Source organism: Barbus barbus (assembly GCF_936440315.1).
Source record: "Barbus barbus genome assembly, chromosome: 31".
In the NCBI taxonomy this organism is placed as follows: domain Eukaryota; kingdom Metazoa; phylum Chordata; class Actinopteri; order Cypriniformes; family Cyprinidae; genus Barbus; species Barbus barbus.
In genome coordinates this window covers 12,903,949-12,920,579 of record NC_136759.1, presented here as the reverse complement: position 1 = coordinate 12,920,579, position 16,631 = coordinate 12,903,949, and the positions used below count along the sequence as shown (strand labels likewise).

The 16,631-nt window shown below is 37.9% G+C and overlaps 1 protein-coding gene across 3 annotated transcripts; it reads right to left on the bottom strand.

Moving 5' to 3' along the window:
- Positions 1-810: 810 nt before the first annotated feature.
- ccdc9 (coiled-coil domain containing 9) lies at positions 811-15,503 on the bottom strand. Of its 3 annotated transcripts, none has more exons than XM_079388318.1 (16): positions 15,420-15,502; positions 14,916-14,971; positions 14,535-14,639; positions 14,182-14,331; positions 12,453-12,770; positions 11,999-12,082; positions 11,733-11,900; positions 11,121-11,302; positions 10,647-10,705; positions 10,351-10,398; positions 8,329-8,443; positions 7,325-7,463; positions 6,733-7,195; positions 5,407-5,538; positions 5,204-5,302; positions 1,017-2,320 (listed from the first exon to the last, which is right to left on the bottom strand). In XM_079388318.1, exons 2-16 carry the CDS (start codon positions 14,916-14,918, stop codon positions 2,316-2,318), a joined length of 2,070 nt encoding a protein of 689 aa, XP_079244444.1. In that variant the 5' UTR covers positions 14,919-14,971; positions 15,420-15,502; the 3' UTR covers positions 1,017-2,315. The 3 variants fall into 3 exon arrangements, with proteins under 3 accessions (XP_079244446.1, XP_079244444.1, XP_079244445.1); XM_079388319.1 differs by having other exon boundaries at positions 10,351-10,395; positions 15,420-15,495; XM_079388320.1 differs by lacking the exon at positions 10,351-10,398 and having other exon boundaries at positions 811-2,320; positions 15,420-15,503.
- Between the last annotated feature and the right edge of the window lie 1,128 nt (positions 15,504-16,631).

Below are 16,631 nucleotides of genomic sequence, written 5' to 3'. Positions count from 1 at the left end.
CCTTGGGAGAAACCAGGCTCAGTCGGGGGCCAATTCTCAGGGCCACATACGTCATCTCCCGGCGCTGATCCTCCATCTCAGGTGTTCGGTCATCTCAGATCATGTAATGGTTGGATCCAGAACAAATTCTTCTATATTACGCAAAGACTCAGAAATTAGGATTTGGAAATGCCTTGTTATTCAGACAAAATGTTATTAGGAAATACATTTTTTTATGAATATATTATTATAATACGACGCTGAAATACTAGTTTTGTAAGGAAAATTATTAAAACACAACTAGCTTCTTAAATGAGATATGACATTTTATTTTATATTGACTACTAAAATGATTAAATCCTTTTGATTTAATCATTTCATTTTCAATAACTTGCTATGAAGAATGGTTAATAATTTTAATAGGAAAACCAATTTAAAGAGTGCTTCAGTAAAACTTGCTTAAAGGGATAGTATACCTAAAAATGACAATTCTGTCATTAATTACTCACCCTCATGTCGCTCCAAACCCGTAAGACCTTTGTTTATATTCAGAAAACAAATTAGAGATATCTTTGATGAAATCTGTGCATTCTGACCCTGCATAGACAGCAACGCAACTGACACTTTCAAGGCCCAGTAGCAAGGACATTGTTATAATAGGCCATGCTGAACTTAGAGAGATATACGTTCTACATCAGAACGCTGGCTCCTACGACAGCAGCATCACACGTATGTCGTAAATTACTTTATTGCAAAAAACTTAAGTATTTTAAAATATTGTAAATATACTGTAAAATTTTGTTGCACCTCATGTAAAGAAACTGTATAATATATTCATATTAACATTTTATTATATAGGTAAAAAGTATGTATCATCATATAGGTTATGAATGATCAGTGCTAACACATTTATTTGTACATATTTTTAAAATCAGTATACCAGTAACATTAAAAACTGCTTATTGGAAGAAACAAAGTGTATGATTACCCTGGTCTTACAGAAAACAACATCCTGAAAAAAATATGAAATAATACATAAGGCAAAGATGTCATTTATTTGATATGACAGCTTACAAAGTACAGAAACTGATGCACTGCTTGCTTACTGTTCACATATCATAATAAGGTGATAAAAGCAACCAAAAAATCTCCAGCAAGCTTAAAAAAAAAATTGCATGTAGTCTTAGAAGAAAACTTGAGGAAAATCCTGCAAACATTTCAGTATCATGCTACGTGCACTTCTGAAAAACCAAACCAAACCTCCTACAAGAGGCAAACCAAATTATATATAAATTTTCTACCCAAACAGGAAGACATTTCATCTGCAGGGAGATGCATTGGGTGCGATACAATCACAAATGTCATGATTCTTTCTGCTCCGTGAGCTCAGTTGAAAAACAGGGATATACAATGCACATGTGAAGAGAAGAACAAGCACTCACACCAAAGCATTGGAATGTCTGTCAGTCTACAAGACATATATATTGCAAGTTTTCAAGCTCCTGCTCAATTCATTTAAATTCAGGAACACGCACAAATACACCTTCGAAAAATGCATAAGACTACTAAACAAACATGATGCACGAACAAAACATTAAAAAATGGTCAATAAACCAATATTAGATTTGATAGCAATGAGGTACACTATCTCTGCTGCCTCAATTGTTTAGATTTCCTCATTCAAACTGTTTACAATTTACCATGATTTTATCTTTGGTCAGTGAGTACATAATGTCTAGGGCACCAATCATTTATAACTTAATCCACAGCTCATCTTCATGAATATAATATTAAAATGTCAGTTTCAAAAGTAGCCCTGATTTATTATAAAAAAAAGAAAAGAAAAAAAAAGTAATGCCCTAGTTTACAAAGGAATTGCAAAAAGTGAAGCATGCTAGTGAAAGAAATACTTAATATGTTCCTTATCGACCCTCAAAGCTAAATTTGAGCTCATATCATATATCTGACTGCTTTTGTGCCAATAATTCAGTGTCTAGGGTGGTTTAAACAACTTTGGGGAACAGGCACTTCCACCACTCCATCATAAAAAAATATTCTTATGGTTTGAGTGTAACATGCTTTACAGATTAATCCCAGGGTAGAAGAAAGAAAAGAACAGCAGCTTAGCTCGAAAACAGCATAGAGTCCCAACGAATGAGGAATAATTAAACAATACAGCGAGTTGTTTGGATGAAGCCTTGACAGGTATCCAAAGACGCCCCCTCGACCCCTTTAATTTTCTGTCAACAGTCGTCTATTACACCTGATGTCTTCTCTTTCCTCCGCTTACCTCCTATTCCAGTTTGTGAAGCACCGAGTTCACCTGCATTTAGTCCTCAGCCTGTTGACATATATAAATCAGTCAGGATGAAAAGATTAACATGAAGTATGAGTGATAAAATAAACTGTAAACCACCATTTCAGTTGCTTTGTTTGACAAAACAGCAAAAAAAAAAGTAGTAGGTACTATTTCATAGACGTGTCTCCTAATGTGAAACTCTAAGACAAAAAGTGCATTTGATTTTCTAAGGTTTCATTACTGTTCTGATCTGAAAGTCGACTGCAGTTTCCTCATAAAATCATTTTTAGCAATAAAAAACGTTTTCCTGGATGTTTCCTCCTGGTAAACAGGCTAAACGTAACAGAGTAATCAAATTAAAGGAAATACAAGAATCTTGTTATTGAGCCATTAGAGTTTGTTTTATATTTCCAGTAGACAATGGAAATCTGAATGAGGGAAATGGCAAGAAATCACATCCACTCATTAGTTGCTAATGAGCAATTAGTCGCATAATAAACTGGTATGATGTAATGGCAATAAGCAGGAGCAGTTGGAGAAGGACAGTGATCCAAATGACTGAGTGACAAGGTTGAGCCTTTGGCAATGGAGTGGATACGATGTCAAACATTCACGAAACACAAAACACTAAGGGGTGGTTTCTCAATTCAAATTGGCTCAAAGGGAAAGGGAGACAATCAGAAGTAACAAGCAGCACAACATTTATTCGCCATTCCAGCATTGTGCCAAATGTCAACAGTATAAACTACAAATTCAACACTTGCAAAAGTAAAAATCCTAGAGAGACAGAGTACTTTGTACAGAATAAGGTGCAGTCACATCAGTGATATTTCGGCAAAATTTCACAGGAACGAAAGGTCCGTTGTCTGTTGTCAACAGTATGTATGTATGATGAAACGCTCACACTAAAGCCATTTTCTTAATTAAACCAAGCAGCTTTGCTTTGGTCAACATGGCAAATTTGCATGACCAACTTAAACCTATTGTGCAGTCTGTGGGGAAATGCTTCGCCTTCACACTTAATTCCAGATTGCATGGATTCCTATTGAAATGACTGGATTTGCCTGTGAAAATTCGCTAAACGGTGAGTGTGACCGCACCTCAAAAGGGCAATAAAAAAGGAGAGATCATTCAAATTTCAGACTTCAGAAAAAAAACAAATTGATGAGAATAAAGGCCACCAATTCATTTTTTTTCATGTTTGGCTAGGCTTGTTTTTAGTTTGCTTTGTAACAGAATGTGATTCTGGGTTCCCATTTCTTGTAATCAAAGAATTTCCATGACATTTCAAGTTGTTTGTGATTACTGGACAAGGAATCTTAAAAATCATTTTACTGAGATTACTGTGGCTTATTTAAGCCACCATATACCCATCCAAATACGTCACGTGTCAAATCTTTTATTCAAAATGAGTAAAAAGACTCTTTCTGATTTCCTGATATTTCTAGGTTTTCTAAAACTATAGAAACCATGATCATCTCGGAGGACTTATTTTATTTTTTTACAGTCTATACGAATAAACAATGGGTTTTATTTGCAAAAACTACCCTCATTAGCTATGTTTCCATCCAAAGATGCGAATTTGACTTATGCACAAAACTGTTATATAAATGATAATCCAATGAGTTAAAGAGAACAAATTCGTCACTTCCTGATAAACTGGCACTAAATATCAAATCAAAAAAGTAAGAGAAGCCACTAAATATAATAATTTTCATATATGATAAATTACTTGCGCCTCAGAGCAAGCAGATGAAACAAAATAAATTGTGTCATTGCTTTCGGAGGTAGATGCCTGCTGTTTGGGAATCCTGTCATTTAAGACAATTATACAGACTTACTTTGATGACAGACTTTCAGAATGTTTCAGATGCTGTGGAATGAGATTAGTCAAGTTATCCCATCCCATTGAGCAAAGTCACATGACATTTTTGGACTCGCATGGTGGAATTTATTCGGTAAATGTGTTTCCATCGTAGTTTGTGCATTTTTTCTTAGATAAAAAGTTTCTTAATTGTGCGCATAAGTTTTTTTAATGCACATTTTTGTGAGATATTCCAAAATGCACATAAAAATAGGTGGATGGAAACATAGCTATTTAAACTCTGGTGTACATTCATTCTGTGTGGCTTGATAAACATTCATACATGATGAACATTAAAATGACATGAAATCTAATAAGACGCCATACAGTCTCTGGAACCACATTAGGTTTACCGTGTAATTCATCTCTGCAAGCTGCTCTGGGAGAAAAGCCAAACAGCTTTCTCCTCAATGATAATGATCCTAAACAGCGATCAAATGGGATCCTGTTGGGATGTTGTTATAGATCGTTCACGTCTGCAGTCCACACTCTCACATACACACATATATATATGCTTTTGCAAAAATGGAATGAAAATCAAAACAACACTTATTTGCTCAAGCAGTTTGTGACATGCATGAAAGGGGAAAAAGCCAAAACCCATATCCAAACATGTCATCCAAGGAAAGGTGCTAAATCAAAAAGGTACATGAACAACAATGAGGGGAATCCGGGAGCACAGTAAACATGGGATATTAGTCGTGCTGGAGGAGGTGTGCAAGGTTCACAGTGGAGAATGACAGCCAGTGTGAAGCTGCAGACAGAAGCAGTCAGTCCCAGAGGAGGGGAGGACTGTCATAGCTTGAGGAGCTGCATTGACATTTGTCAAAGACGATAGAGACAAGCCCGACAGCAGACGCTATCTTATGCCATGAGAGAGATGGACACAGTAACATAAAGGAGACATGAGTATAGTGAACAGGGAGGGAGAGACAGAGAGACCAGAAAGACTGAAGTGCACGGAGAAAAGGGGAGGTCGTTGGATAGTTGTTAGAAGTCAGCTGAAGTAAGGGACCTCTTTCGAAAAGCCACGGTCTCAAAGCTGGTAATAAGAACAGCACCTGAGGACGGTTGATCTGAAGAATCCACTGCTATATCCTCCACAATCTTCTTTTCAGGCTGACTCTGATCTGGCTCTAAAATAGGGGCATCGCTGTCCTCTGAATAAGAGGATAAACAGGATATGCAGAAGAGTACAATTAATGGTTCAATTGGAGAAAACCATAATTCAAACTTTGTGTGTTAATGAATTGTTTTGACTTACTGGTCTGGTTGGCGCTGTCTGGGGTGGGTGGCACTATGGGATCTGCTGTGTCATGGCTGCTCGAGGTGGTTGTGTTGGCAGATTCAGCTGGTACAGGCTCCTTTGGCGTTTCACAGGAAGCTGACTCCACCACTGCATGTGAAAAAATACTTAAGATTCACGACTAGGATACCAAAGTTTTTCATCTATTATTTATATTTCACACATGCACACATACACCACTCATGCATGAAATTGATTGCCCTGCTTAATGGCTCCAATAGGGGGCAACACTAAGAGTTGGGACGATGCTTGCAAGAACTAGTAGAAGTAATAAGAATCTTAAAAGGAAATAAAAACAATGGAAGCTGAATTCCATGGAAGCCCGTTTCCGGCACTGAATAAAAATAAAATAAAAAGGTAATTGTGACTTTCTCACAATTCTGACTTTTTTTCTCAGAATTGCGTGATATAAACTCGCAATTGCGAGCTAAAAAGTTATAATTGTGAGATATAAACTAGCAATTGCGAGACAAAGTTGCAATTCTGAGAAATAAAGTCAGAACTGTAAGATATAAACTCGCAATTCTGAGAACATATCAGCCCCCCCACCCCAAAACTGGACTTTAACTCGCAATTGCGAGTTTATATCATGCAATTCCGAGAAACAAATTCAGAATTATGAGTTTATATATCTCACAATTCTGACTTTATAACTTGCAATTGCGAGTTTATATCTCAATTCTGTGAAAAAAAAGTCAGAATTGTGAGATAAAATGTCGCAATAACCTTTTTTTAATTTTTTCAATCAGTGGCGGAAACGGGTCTAATGGTGTGTGCACACGAAAAGCGAAGCAAGTATTCACATAGCCTTAGCACTCTAGATGGGTACTCGTGGGATGTTTGTTGTGTCACTCGCACGAATAAAGACATCGTGTAATGCTCTTCTCTATTTTCTGATACAACATGAAAATAAGCTCTTCTCTGATTGGCTTACGCAAAAACACGTCATGCAAATTTTCCACTCGAGTTAGAATTTTTCAACTTTACAAAGAAGATGTGTTATTGTGCTCTCTCAGCAATCGCATCGCTCGATGCAAATTCACATCTATTAGCATCTTTGCATTGACTTTGTATGTAATGTACTTCTGGGAATAATTAATTTTGCTTTTGGTGTGCACACACCATAAATTAAAATGCTAGAATGCTTAAATGTAATGGCAAAAAAAAAAAAAAAAAAAAAAAAAAAAAAAAATCAAGCACAACCCAGACCTTATTAAGTGTCTTAACAAGCACTGCTAAATAAAGAAACTGTAAAGTACTAAATAAAGACCATAATTATTCCACCTGTAGATGTAATTTCTTTGCTTTCTGGTTCTTCTGGCTGGATGGGGGTGGTCGTTGTGTTATGTTCAGCCGGGTTATTCTTGGGCTGAGCAGGACTGCTTTCAGTGCTGCTGGGCCTCAGAGGGCTCTCGCCCAGACTGCTCTTAGGAGAAAGCATCTCCATTTCTTCACCCCAGTCTGATACTGGCTGGTGGCTGTCCAGTGGGGAGAAAGGGCTGAGGGGTTTAGGTCCCTCTGGTGTACTGAGCATCTCCTGTGGGGAAGGGATGTGGACTTTGGGTCTCGGGGTACGTTGCTCTTTTGGGCTGGGAGTAGAGGGTGCAGGAGAGGTAGAGTTTTTTTCTGTTGGTTTAGCATCTTTCGAGTCTTCCTTGTGTTCTGCTTTTTCATCCTCTTCCACATCACCATCGCTAGCATCCTCCCACTCATCGTCATCCTCTTCAGCAAGGCCTCCATCAGTCTTCTGCACAGCAGGAGAAGGTCAGGAACAATTGAAACACAGACTAATTAAAAGCAACCTTCATTCATAAGGCTCTTCAAATGAACTCTTAGTACCATGATACTCAGTAATAAGTGTTTTCAGGCTTCTTACCTTGTCTGACAATGAAGCCTTGAGGGTGTCATCCTTGTTCTCCTTTTCCTTCTCTTTGGCCTTCTCTTCATCCTTCTCTTGCTCCTCCTTTCCCCCTTTCTCCTCTTCGTTTTCTCCTTCCCACCGATTATCATGCATGCTTTAGGAAGGAAGTAGGTTGATCAAAGAACATTAATTCATCAAATGCAGTCTAGAATGATAATTTCTCAATCTATAATGCCACTTGCTCCAAATAACAATCGCGGATTCCACATGGAATTAAGATGCGTTTTAGTGATCTGATCACAAGTGGATCCTGGAAACCAAATATAAAAGTAGTCAAAGACATGACCACATTGTAGTGGAAACGGTACCTGCCCTGAATGAATCCCAGAGCACCACCTACTCACTGCCCGCTCACCTAACATGTGATCGTTCTGAGACACAATGTGAGAACACATCAAAAAAAGTGATTTAAATTTTACTGTTTTATACCAAAAACACAAATGTACTCCTCCTTATACTTTTCATTTGCTTACTATCCCGCTAACCCCAGTAACATAGGTTCATCTCCTTCAGATGCATTTGAAATTAATGGTAATACCAGGTGGAAATAGTAATGCATCTGACTGCTTGTGATCAGATCACAGAAAATGCATCTTACTACCAGGTGGAAACTGGACCAAGGTTTAGACAACATAACTAAAGCCTAGTGGGACTAGACTCTTGAGAGGGACAAACTCTTTAATGGAGCCATCCCAAATGGTGCACTTACGGGTCACTTGTTGCCTGTATGAGGCATTTGCGTTCCCAAGCGTGGACTGTAAAATTTATAGGGCAGGGCTGATATGTCCCATACTACGTGTTTTAATAGGACATCAACACGGGAAAGAAAAAATGGTCTAGTTAAGCCATAATAAAATCGCTAGGACACTGATGGCCCTTCAGGAGCAGACTGGACCCCCCTTGCTCAGGAGCAATGCTGGTGTGCATCATCTTCCACAGTGCAAAGGATTATTGCATACCTGTAGCTTTTGCCTTGACCACGACCCTTCCCTCGTCCACGATCTCCCTGTCTGGGTTTTCCCTGTCCCAAGAAGTCGCCAAAGATTGGTGCCTTGGGCGGCCTCTTGCCGTCTTCTGCATAAGAGAGATTACAGCAATATTTATCTTTGAAGGGTGATGTGGGGCTGAGCAAGACCTTGGACAACAATTGTGTCTGAAATCTGTGCTGGAGAGAGATGACCGTGAGCTCACAGTAACAGATGGCCCCCTGTCATTCTGATGGATTGCCCCTCTATGCATCACTCTTCAGGATGAGAATGGATGAGAAAAACATGCAAATGTGCCCTTGATCTGACAGCACTGATGAGATTTGACTTGAAAGTTGTGAGGTAGATACTGGGTTTGTGAAGCACTCAAAGCCAAGACATCAGCAAATGAGCATGTGTCAAAAGCTTCAAAACTTTCTTTGATGCAAAAGAGGTACTTAGGTTTGTTATGAGTGACAGCTTTTGAATATCAAAATTCTAGAGGAAAATGTAATGTAAAAATCACAGCGTTAGGGAAAGAGTGATGTTAGTTAGAGGATTGTGCCTTAGTAGGGGAATATCGTTTGAGTATAAGCCAATTTGGAAGTATGCTACAATCCTGAACATAACGGAACACTTCTCACAGTGCATATCTAAAAATGATAATGCATTGTTTTTGATTAGGACATTTGGTTTTGCTGGACTGATCTGAAAAGTACCCAAACGAAAACACCAATGTGAAACGTGCTGATGTCCTAATTTAAAACTCTTTTTTTACGACAAATGTCGAAAATGTAATACCAGTTCTGTGACAAAGATATTATTTATATTAAATGTTTAAGAAAATTATATTATTTTAAACAACAATATAATATAGCAGAAATAAGTTTTAAATAATAAACATTCACAATGCTTGTATAACATGATAAAAAATTTATATAAATCTAAATATACATTTTTAGCTTTTGATATTGGGAGGATTTAAAAATTAAATTAAGGAAACTACAGGCCTTGAAGCATCTCCTGCCTATTAGCAAATTATTTGCAAATTAAACTTCTCCACAAATCACAAGACCTTTTTTCTACACTGTTTATGATGAGAATGGTTTAGACTTATTTACCAATAATTAGTCAAAACTAGAGTGTCCAGAGGCATGTTGCACAAAGCCGGCTTCAGTTTTTACCCATGTAAGTTTGAGTTTAGTTTGAGTAAACTCTGAAGGTGGGAGTGGGTAACTTACGCTACACGGCTACCCTGCTTTGAAGCAGGATTTATTCTGGGTCAGAGGTCGCAAAACCAAACTGGACCAATCAGCTTTGAGCAAAGTGACACATCTGATGCAAAAAAGCCACTCCCCCTGTGTATGAATTGTGCCGAGTCTCGCGAGTAAATCACACCAATGCTCTCCATGCTCCACTTGACTGGCTGTTTGCTGCACGTGTCACACTTTCAGGTGCACGCTTTTCAGAGTTGATCACAAACTCTGGATCAAACTCTGAGTTGACAGAGATTGTTTAAATTGAGCATTGTGAGCCCGCTGTACCTAATCAAAACCAGGCTGGATTTGTTAGATTTTGTCAACTTAGAGATTGTTCAACTAGTTTCATGCAACAGGCCACGGGAATGTTTTTTCTTTTTTTACAATTGTTGCTTTTACTGGGAGTTTTTAAGGAGTAAAAGGTCACTCAAGTCAAGAATGCAAGGAGTTGCCGGGTACATGTTTTCTGCTCAGCAAAATGACCGGGAAGCAAGTTTGAAATAATGGATGGGCAACTGGCAGAAAGCAATGATGAGGAAATGTTATCTCAGCTATCAGTGAACTGCATTTCAGACAATAGATAATCCAGTCAGACACACACACTCCCCACTGTAACTTATTATGAAGGAGTAGAAAGCAATTAGAAACTATCAGCGCAGGAACAGCTGTTGGCCTGCACTCAGACTAAGGCCAATGTGAAGCAAGACAAAGAGACACTCGCCACACACACACACACAGTCCCATGCCTTGAGCTGACCTGAAGGTCCACTGCGTTGCTGTACATGGGCATTGCGCCCTCTAGCTGCTGAGAAACCACAGCACAAAACATCACCAAAGAGCCACAAACACAAGTTTCACAAAGCAGAAATGTTATAAATGTGTATAAACATGTACTTGTAAGTACTCTATGCTTTTGTTGAAGTATTATAGTCTATTGACTGGCTGTATGAAGTAATAGTCACTCTAAAAATGAGGGGTGACATTCATGGTTTGTGCAGATCAGGTGTCAGGTGGTCACTGTGATGGATGTGGAAGTATTTGTGTGTGATTTACCTCTCCTGTTGCTTTGTTCTTGTGTGCCCTCTCCAGCCACAGCTGAGTCCTCCTTGAACCTGTGAAAACGCCACAGGGTCACCGGTCATCTCATTCTCACCCTGTCAGCATGAATTATTCCTATACACCGAGTATTTATCTGCCTCTCTTTTTAACACTCAGACAGAAATAGAATTGTAAGAGCTGACATTAAAGGGATAATTCAACTAAAAATAAAAATCATCATTTATGTCATTCATGATACGGTTCTAATGAACACAAAAAGAGAAATGTACAGGCCTCTTTGCCACATAGTGAATGTGCAGCATTTATGTCTACTTTTGTGTTCTAATTCGAGTCACATGGGTTTTGAACCAAATGAGGGTATGTAAAATGACAATAATTTTTTTTTTAATGAACTAGCCCTTTAAGGATTCCATAGCGATATGGCATAATCTTGCTACAATAGTGAGCCTTTATGTCTTTGATACTCACATTGTATCCGTTTTCTGGGCATCCCACTCTCGTCTCCACTGGCCAGTGGCATTACGGTGACGAGCCAGTCTTTCTTCGTCAATCTGCTCTCGTTCCTTTTTCCAACGGAGATATTCGGCTCTTTCTCGGCCAGTCATGGACAGAGTCATATCCACTGAGCCTTTACCGCTTGGCCTACGATTCTGTTATGTGATTAAAAAGAGAGAAAGAAAGTTTGAAAGTATGAATAATATGCTGATCTCTACCATTACACTACTATTAAAAGGTGTGCGGTTGGTACGATTATAACACTAAAATCAGTCAAATTGTGAAATATTATTATAATTTAAAGCACCCAATTTCTAATTTAATTTAAAACTATTTATTCTTATGCTGGCAAAGCTGTATTTTCAGCAGCCATTACTCCAGTCTTCATAGTCAAATGATCCTTCAGAAATAATTTTAATGTGCTGATTTGGTGCTTAAAAACATTTCTTACCCCTATCAATGTTGAACACAGTTCTGCTTTTTGTGGAAACTTTGACATCTTTTTTAGGATTATTAATTATTTTAATTTTTTAATATCAGGAATTATTTGAAATATGAAACCAAACAAGTCAATCTGCTTAGTACCGTCCATTCTTTCTCAACCTCTGGACCAGTTTTCACATTGTCAAAGTCAACACCACCCCAATTGCGCACATGTCGCCGGCTTCCGTCCTTGCGGTCAGTTTCTGGTATCGGCCCACTACGCCGTGGGTCATCAAGAAAGTTTCTGATGGGCTTCTTCTCTCCATCAGCCTGCAAAAAAATAAATGTTAAGTGTGTATGTGTGCATGTATCACATTGGAACTGGAATGATACAATAAAAAGAGAAAGTTGGGCTGACCAAAACATACCCTTTGACCTCTCTCATATTCCGCAATCTTTTCCATCTCTTCATTCATCTTCTCTATGTTCTGTCTTCTTTTTTCCTCCCACTCCTGAAAAATTGGATATCAATTATGTTGCCAGTGTTTAAAAATTAAATCTGTGTTGCTATTTCAAAGAAGATCTAAAACATAAAAAAACATTATGAATACGTCCTGCCATTGCTTGCGAAATTCCTAGTATTTATTTAAACAGCAATGTTTTGTCTTACAATGATACAACATATGCTTGAAGAAGCACTGCTGTGTACAAATAATTCATTTTGAAGACAACAGCAATGTGGGACTTGTGTTTTCCTTTCTGTACATTTTGTCATACACACCTATAAATGACTGTGTAAGTAAATTAATGTAACAACCGTATTCTACAATATCTCAATTACAAAATGATTAGAAAAGGTCACTGGTGGCGGTCAATAGTGACCTTTGATTTCCTGTCCGAGCCTGATCCTCCTTGCATTCCTCCTCCACCTCTTCCTCCTCTCCACCCTCCTCTAGAGGAGCGTTCACTTCGAGCTGGACCCTCTCCACCTTCACCATCCTGAGGTTGCCTTTCCGACCATGGTTCGCCTTTGTTTGAACGAGGCTCTCTTCTTCCGCCGCGGTGGCCACCTCTGCTCAGCCGGCCCAATCCTGTTCTGTGGGGGGGACTCTCACCATGAGGCCAACCAGACTCTTCTTCTTCTGGGCCCTGGTCACCGCGATGAACAGCTGGTTTCCTGTCATTCACCATACGCTTTTCCTAGAAAGGCAGTGTGCTTTTCTTTTAGATTTGTTTTAGTCCAGGAGCAAAAAGTTCATGACACTTCTACTCAGTCAAGTTCATAAGACCAATGTAATTTTAGTACATTTTATATACTAATAAGAGTATCTATTAATCTATTTTCAGTTTTCAATACAGTTTAAAAATATTGAATTTCTGGTCTTTTTTTTTTATTATTAATATTTAACTTCTACTCATTTTTACTTCAGTTTAAGTAGTAATTTTAAGTACTTATTTTATTGAATTCTGTCCAAAATGCTAAATTTCGGAAGTTCAAATAAATGATTTTCTTTATATAAATTAACAAAAAAAACTAATAGTTTTGGCTAAAAATATCAACACTGCATTAGACATGTTACCATACCTACTTTTTTTAAAACTGGAAATCACATTCTTTAAAGGGCAATGCCCATTTGCCCATCTAGTTCAACAAGTATATCTGAGGAAAATGCCCTCATTTTGCAGTTACTGAAAGGCATGACCTTCACAGACCACGACAGGAGGATCTATTACAGCTGCGCGGGCCATCTGTGATCCACTGAAACCCTACAGGTATTGATTAAAATGCTCTCCAGCTTGTCTCATCCTTCCCCAGGTGGGAAATTAAAATCCTCAGAGCTGTGAGGAATGGGAGTGCTTATTAACTTCTACATGCTCTTGTTCTATATTGGAGCTGATGCAAATCATTAGCAGTCTGAGATGATTCAAAATCATATCAAACTTGACTTAAGAAACATAGTATACACTTATTAATATTAAATATTTACATTTACAGCAAGAGCAAAACGTATCTAACACACTATGGACTCTATGGCTGTGAAGACAAAGATCATAGTTCTTTACAGGGGTGTGCAATAGGTATAGTCTATGATAACATTACTGGCAGTTTTATTTCCAGTTATTCATATTTCAATATTTAAAATCTAATATCATTATTTATGTAACTACAACTGCAGTGTAGATGCATTAATGCCACCTCTGAGCTGCATTAAAAAGTCTGTGAAAGTATATCGAAATGCCACTTTAGATGCAGCTTCCATGCCACCTCTGCATTGCAAATAGGGATTTTGTTGACACAGATTTCATTTACATGGCAACAGCTCTACAGCGTCCTGTTATCCTTATAGAATTTATAGATTAAATGTAAGAATTTGACATAATAGATGATGCACACATTTAATACAGTTAGGGGGAAATAATATCTTATAAAAGATAAAAATGACCCTGTAAACCAGTTAAACCAGTATTTCTAAAGGGTTTCTGCACAAGAGAGACCGCACCTGACACTTAAGACATTCAATTTTTTGCAGAACCAATTATGATAGTGCCATATGATGGAATATTATGTTAAATGGCCATTCTGTGAAAATATTCTGCCATCTGTCTTTACCCCAGCAGGTTTGGACAAGTCAACTGTCACTGTGAAGTTTTCCTTTTCCGTCTTTCTCCGTTCAGACTCAGGCTCATGAGGGCGAGGTTTGCGAGTTGTTGTCACAGCGATGCCCTCCTGTTCAGCCTTTTTCTTATCTTCCTCTATTTCCTAGTGACGCAAGAGAAGACAAGCAAGCTGAATGAATTAATAAAACTGACCAAGATAAAAGCCTTGAATCCGAACATCTCAAGGACTGAATCCATGCACAATTAAAAATACTTCAAGTCAAATTAAATAGTTATAAGCGGTACACCAAATAAACAAACTGGCAGATTGGCAGCAGTGTATCAGATTTCGGCACTCAAATTCACCTGATATCTCTTGACCAAAGCCTCATTCTTCTTCCGTAGAGCTTCAATTCTTTTGTCCAGCTCTGCGTCTTTCTCCTCCTTCGTCTTTAGATCCACCACAGCAGACTGACCATGACAGAAAAAGAGGGACAGGTGAAAAAACACAGATTATATTACAGTTTTAACACATTTGGTATGCAAGCTGAACACAATTTAGACCAGATCTGACCTCTTGGTCTCGGAAAATTTGTCTAGGAACGATACGCAATAATATTTTTAACATAAAATAAACACAGTTTCCCATGCAAAGTATCTGAAATGTACCAGATTTTTATATATCTGGACACCCCAGTTTTTTCATCTTGACATGAATCATAACAGAATGATGATAGCTAGCCTCACCATGGCTGGAAGCCTGTGCTAAAGCAAAAGGTGGAGAGCTGAAGAAATCCCTGAACCTACGCGAGAGGAGACAAGAATACAATGAGAGCAAAAACATTTTTCCTTCTCAATGTAACTGCATGCTTGATCACGCGACCAGAACCATTCAAATCACACAACAGGAGAGGTTGGCATCATCATAAACCCTCTTATGAACACAGACTATACAAAGCCCTGAATAAGCGTATTAGTGAGAACACAACACTATGAACAAATAATACATTGCCAGAGCGTGTTTACAATAAATTATGTCTCTGAAACGAGTGTGAAGACTACTACAACGTATCAATATCTTCAGAGAAGCTGCCAAGAGTCTTTGAGCCCAATTCATGAGACGAGCTCACGTAGCTTTTTGATTTGTTAAGTGAAACAAAAAGGCAGTTCAAATGAAATATAGACATTCAATTAATGTCTGTGAAATATAGAAAAATAAATAAATGTTTCAACGCTTTCACACTGTTTTACCCCTAAAAGTGGCTTGTAAGGTGCACTCGATCAACGGAGACCGACTATCACTCAATCTTCTTCCGTTGACAACAGCTTCCACTTCCGGAACGGTTGTGAGCATCAAATTAGACGGAACTTCAAAATAAAAGTAATTTAGTTTGGGATTTCACCAATTTTATTTGCCACACACAGTTTGGACGTTCAAAGAGAAACGCATTAAAAAACAAGAGAACTGGTATAATTAATTCAATAAATCTACACTTTCATAGACTTATTATTAAAAGTCTCATAAATACTCTAACAATGTAAAATCAGATCAGGGTGCATTGTATCTTTAGGCTTAAAGCACCATCTGCTGGACACCGGTTGACATGTAAGAATAACACGTAAAGCAGATTTATCTGTCTGTCTTTCTATCTGATCCATCTGTCTGTCTACTCTGGAATAAATCCACTAAAATTATTGCACATCTCATTCAGTTCCACTGGACAGACAGATCACAATAAGCTCTGTCTGGATGTCTTTCTTGATTTTCAAGATCCACTACTATAGGAAACTGCCTTTGAGACAAATAAGCACAAGGGCAAAGACTCCTTCAGATATGCTGTAACTTAAAATAAATAATGGCTTGTACAAATACAATTATATATAATAATATTTTATAGTAGCATAGTGTGTATAAATCTTTACCATGCCCTTATATGTAATGACAGTATATCTACAGGGTGGTGTGTTTATAAGCAGTCATTTTATATATAAATAAAGCTCAAATAAAACAATAAATTGCTGTATTTGTTGCTATACATCACTCTCAGCAAGGAAAAAAAAGACAAAAAATAAAACATAACCACAATTATTCCACCATCTGAGCAAATATTATCAATGTCAAAACTACTGTAATGCAGACTGTGGAACACAATAAAACAAAGAAATTAAATAAACCATTAAAAGATGAGTGTGATGTGATGCACAATTTTACAAGCTTTTCATTACTATAGTTACTAACTTTAAGATGGATGGATGGATGGATGGATGGATGGATGGATGGATGGATGGATGGATGGATGGATGGATGGATGGATGGATGGATGGATGGATGGATGGATGGATGGATGGATGGATGGATGGATGGATGGATGGATGGATGGATGGATAGATAGATAGATAGATAGATAGATAGATAGATAGATAGATAGATAGATAGATAGATAGATTGATTGATTGATAGTA